Genomic DNA, 5005 nt, shown 5'->3' with positions numbered 1-5005 from the left:
GCACTGAGCTGTGGGGACGGAGGGGTGGGCGGCTGCCGGGGGGCTGCCAGCGGGCCCTGCCCTCACCTCTCCCCCCGGACAACACCAGACTCTGCAATGAGCCTGGGGGGGCGAGAGGGAGGAGACCCCCATCCTCCCCATCTTAGGGGGCAGCGGGTCAGCGGGGGGGCAGCACACCCGGGACCATGGCGTGGGGAGGGCTGGGGGCAGCTGCCAGCTCCTGCGCGTCCTCCCGGCACTAATCGGCAGCGACGCCGCGGTGGGGAGGCTGCTGAGACAAATGGTGCCTTCGCCTGCGCCGGACCCGAGTGCTGGGGAGGGGGCAGGTCACGGCACCCCGGGGGTCACCAGGATGGGGGGACACACACACCTGCTCCCCCCAGCCCTGCAGTGCCCATGGTGTGCCAGCCCAGCAAGTGTTCACGGGGTGGGGGGGATGCTGGGGGCTGAGCTCTCCCTGGCCAGGGCTGGGGGCAGCTGTTGGGGGCTCAGGCCCTGGCCGGAGCGGGTGCTCCCCCCGCTCCCTGCAGCTCTGCCTTGTCCCCGGTCCTTGGTGTGTCCCAAGGAGGGACAGGAACTCGCCGCTTCCTGCCCTGCACAATTCCCTCCCCGCCCCACTCCTCCTGGGACATTGTATTTGGAGCCCTGGCCGGCTCCCTCCCTCCGCCCCTGCAGCCCCTCGGATCCGGGAATTGCTCTTCTTCCAGCGGAAATCCTGCTTTCCCAGCCAGCGATGGGGCTGGGAGGCCGGGGAGGGGGGGCTCCTTCCACCCTGGGCATCACCTCCCAGGGCGGGGGGCGAGGGGACACCCCCTGCCTTGGGCCTGGTCACTGGCGGGTGGGCTTGTGGAGGCGGGTTGCTTTTTGAGGGGTGGCACCCTGCCACGTCCTGGGGCTGGCACAGAGACAATGCTGGCCAAGAGCTGGCCATGCCCGGCTGGGGCACAGCTGCTTTGGGGGGCCAGCAGCCCCCTTTGAACCTTCTCCTGCCCACGGGCAGGCAGGGGAAGGGGTGTCCCTGCAGGCATCGCTGCTGGAGAGTGCCCAGGAATAGCACGGTGCCACCAGCACCTTCCCGACGGGAACAACCGGTGCTTCCAGGGTGGGAACACCCCACTGGGAAACCCACGCTCAGGGGATCCTCTTGCTGTTGTCACCCCGTCTGCATGTTCCCAGCAGAGCGTGGCGTCCCGACCCACCGCCGCTGCTGGTGTCCCCCGTCTTGCAGCGGTCCGGAGCTGTGCGCTCATGGTGTGGGGGTCTCCGGCCGCAGTGGGACCCTCCCCGTCCCTCCTTGCACCCCTTGTCCTCGGGGAACCTGGTCCCACTACGGCCGAGACAGGCCAGGGGCTGCCGTGTTCTTCTGGGAGCTGTGGGGGACTGGCCAGGCACTGGGTGAACTGGGGGGACTGGAGCAGGAGCAAGGCTCTACCCCAGGGCCCCAGCTCTGGGTCACAGGACTCGGGGCTGGGGGCAGCAGGGAAGGAGCAGGGACGTGCCACTGTCTGCCACTGTGCCAGGCCGAGGAGCGGGCAGCAGAGGCAGGATGTGTCCTCCTGTCCCTTCCCCAGGTCTGGGGGTTCCTGGGCATGGGCTGGGGACACATCTCGGCATCGTATGTACTAATGAGGCACCTCCCCCTCCTGCGCTGCTTCGTGCCTCAGTTTCCCCTCTGGGACCAGGGAGGTCCCGAGCCTCCAGGGTGATGGGGGAGCCCAGACAGGCTCCGTGCTGGGCTGTGCAGCACTCTCGGTTCCTCTTCCCTGGGGAGGCTGCGGCAGGACGGGAGAACCGCCGGGGTGCGGGGCCACGTGGGAAGGACAGGGCTGTGCAGGGCGAGGGGGGTGGGACAAGGCATGGTGACGGCACAGGGTGCCCAAGGGTACCCCGCTGTGGTCCCTGCCCAGCCCTCCCGGCTGCCACCGTCCCCACGGCTTGGGAATCCTGTCAGGCCTGAGGTTCCCCTTGACAGCTGCAGCATCATCCTCTTCCTCCCCTCTCCTCCCCCATGCCGTGTTCCTGCTGCTTCCTCCTCCCGCTGCGTAGGTGCCAGCTGAGTTCCTCTCGTAGCTGCCCGTCTGCTGCTCACGCCCTCCCCAGGGAGCTGTGGCACACCGGGGTGCTGGGGGTCCCCCCTCAGCCTGGCAAATGCCACCCCAACGTGTCCCCACGGTGCCAGGTGCGTGACATTTCCAGCAGCCCCCGTATCTCTCCATGTGGCTGCATCCCCTCGGAGCCTGAGCCCTCTCCATCACCGTTATTCCCTGGAGGGGAACAGAAGCAGAGGATGGGGGCGATCCCCGTGGGGTGCCTCGGCACTGGGGGTGACACACAGGGTGACACCGGTGTGCACCCGGGACATCGCGCTCCAGCTCGGAGCTGGGGATGGGGCTGCACTGCCCCATGTCCTGGGATGGGGGGGACAGGGAGCAGATGGCCAGGCGGCCGGGGATGTGGCTACATCGTGTCCAGCCATGCCCGGCGGGGTGGGGGCAGCGGCAGGGGTGATGAGTTGGCGGGGTCTCAGCGTGGGGCGGGAGCTGGCAGCTCGGCCGGGACCGGTGCCGGTGGAGCCGGTGTGGAAAGGGCTCGGTCGCCATCTGCTCCCGGGCTCCAAGCGGCTCCTTTTTGGCAGAGCCAAGACCTGCCACCAGCTCAGAGCCATCAGACATGGGGTCGGCTGCGGCCCCTCCCCAAGGACGATGCAAGGGGACAGTTTTTGTGCCACCCTGCCCGGTTTTGGGGTGGCAGGGACCAGCTCGAGGCTTCTGTGGGTGTCCAGAGAAGGGGAAGAGTGCATGTAACGCTGCTGCACAGCAGCTGAGCACCACACGAGCAGTGGCTAAACCCCACGGTGCTGCGATATTTTGGGCTTGTGCTTGCCCTGAAGATGCTCTTTGCTTGCCCAATCCCTGCCAGCAGCTGTGGCAGCCCCACTGGCCATGGTCAGCACAGAAATTCAGCAAAATGAGAAGTTTCTGAGCACGATGCCAGCAACAGGGCGGGTGATTCCCACCCGAAGGGGACAGGGTTTGCGAGAGCTGGGGATGTTTGTTAGCTGAAATAGCCACTTACTGTCAGCAAAAATAAAAACCCCAACCAGCCAAGCCTCCTCGGATTTGGCAACGCTGCCCCGTCTGCAACGGCCGTGGCCTTGCCACACTGCTGGTGTCGAAAGTGAAGGTGGAAGGGGGAGAGCTGGGCCCTTTCCATCCCCCCGTGCTGAGCGAGAGGAAAGTGAATCAAAGACCGTGACGGGGGAAACCCGCCTGAAACGTCTCATCCGCCCCAAAAGCTCCGTCTCCTCCTGCTCTCCAGAGCGCAGGGGACAGGACACGGCTGCCAGGCGCAGCTCAGCTCCACGGCCCCTTCCCTCCGCTCGTGGGCTGGAGACGGGGCGAGCTCTGCCGTGTCGCTCCAAGAGCCCTCCACTGGAAAGCTCTGCCCAGTCCAAACTGGGCAGACTGGTGTGGGTGGGTGGCCAGCACCCAGGGGAGGTGACAGGGCAAGGGACAGACATGTCTTCTTGCAGCCATGGTGGGAGAGGTCTGGTTTCCTCCTCCTCCTCCACGACACCTTCGCTGCTGAGCGTGGCCCCGGCCGGAAGAGCGTGGCCCCGACCGCAGCGAGGCGAGCAGGGCCCTTCCTCCCCCGAGACACCAGTTCCCCTGCTGAGCAGAGGGGATGGGGACGGGGACAGGGACGCTGCGAGGGCTCCCTGTCATCCAGCCTGGCTGCCTCCAGCCTCGGGGCAGCTGGGGCACGTGTGTCCCCTCCGAGGGAGGTGGTCGGTGGGTTGAGGACATGGTGGGAGAAGAACCCGCTTGGGGATGTGGTTTCAGCCCACGCAGGGGTTTTGCAGCCTGTGCAGGGGTGTTACAGCCCATGATGGGTGTTTCAGCCCATGCAGGGGTGTTACAGCCTGTGCAGGGGTGTTGCGGCCTGTGCAGGGGTGTTGCATCCCATGCAGGGATGTTTCAGCCCATGAAAGGGGTGTTTCAGCCCATCCAGGGGTGTTACAGCCTGTGCAGGTGTGTTACAGTCCGTGCAGGGCTGTTGCCCCCCGCCTGATGCCCTCCCCTTGTCCACAGGTGCCTCTTCTCCTCCCCAAGGTGACATGGAGCAGCTGAAGTGACCCGAGGAGCCGTCGCAGTGAGTGGGGTCACCGCAGATGGGAGCACCCATGGGTGCCAGGGGGACACGAGGTCCCCCGGGCAGCACAGCCCGGTCCCCGCCAGTGGCAGTGCCCGCTGGGACCCTGGTGTCCCCATGTCACAGCCCAGGCACCCCCCAGCTCGCTGTGATCAGGGGTGGCAGGACCCTGCTCCTCCTGGAGCCAAGGGGCGCAGGCAGGGGCTCATGTGTGCGTCCCAGTGCCTCTAACTGGGATGACGTGTGCGCCCCAGTGCCTCTAACTGGGATGATGTGTGCGTCCCAGTGCCTCTAACTGGGATGACGTGTGCACACGTGTGTGCCCCGCCGGGGGGGGCATGGAGCTTACAATGCCTCTGTCCCCCAGGCCGTGCCCAGGATGGGCTGTGTGCACTGCAAAGAGAAAGGGTCCAGCAAAGGGCAGGTGGGGGGCGAGGTGGGGGGGGCCGCCTCACCCCCCACCTCCCAGTACGACCCCGACCCCACGCAGCCGGGCACCATCTTCACCCGCATCCCTGATTTCAACAACTTCCACGGCACGGCAATGCCCTCGACCCCATCCTTCGTGGGGCCGGGGGTCTTCACCTCCAACACGCTGCAAATGCGGAGCGGGGGCATCACAGGTCAGCAGGAAGAGGGGTCCGGGTGCTGGCGGTGGGGGTCCGGCTGCACCCCTGTAGTGCTGGGGTTTGTGGGGGACCCTGGGGGCTCACCACAGTCCACTCCGTGTGCCGCAGGCGGGGGTGTGACGCTCTTCATCGCCCTGTACGACTACGAGGCCAGGACGGAGGACGACCTGACCTTCCAGAAAGGGGAGAAATTCCACATCATCAACAACACGTGAGCCCCCCCC

The 5005-nt window shown here is 66.6% G+C and overlaps 1 protein-coding gene across 1 annotated transcript in view; it reads left to right on the top strand.

The window, feature by feature from the left end:
* Positions 1-4090: 4090 nt before the first annotated feature.
* The window catches only part of LOC113488405 (proto-oncogene tyrosine-protein kinase Yrk-like), a 3940-nt gene continuing 3025 nt past the window's right edge, over positions 4091-5005 (top strand). Inside the window, exons 1-3 of the mRNA XM_026863542.1 lie at positions 4091-4152; positions 4520-4775; positions 4890-4992. Of these exons, the coding sequence (XP_026719343.1) occupies positions 4532-4775; positions 4890-4992 (347 nt within the window). The 5' untranslated portion in view covers positions 4091-4152; positions 4520-4531. The remainder of the gene's footprint in view (positions 4153-4519; positions 4776-4889; positions 4993-5005) is intronic.

Source organism: Athene cunicularia (assembly GCF_003259725.1).
Source record: "Athene cunicularia isolate RWA chromosome 23 unlocalized genomic scaffold, athCun1 chr23_part2, whole genome shotgun sequence".
Classification (NCBI taxonomy): Eukaryota; Metazoa; Chordata; class Aves; order Strigiformes; family Strigidae; genus Athene; species Athene cunicularia.
The sequence above is the reverse complement of the archived record's forward strand: the minus strand, read 5'-3'. Positions and strand labels throughout refer to the sequence as shown.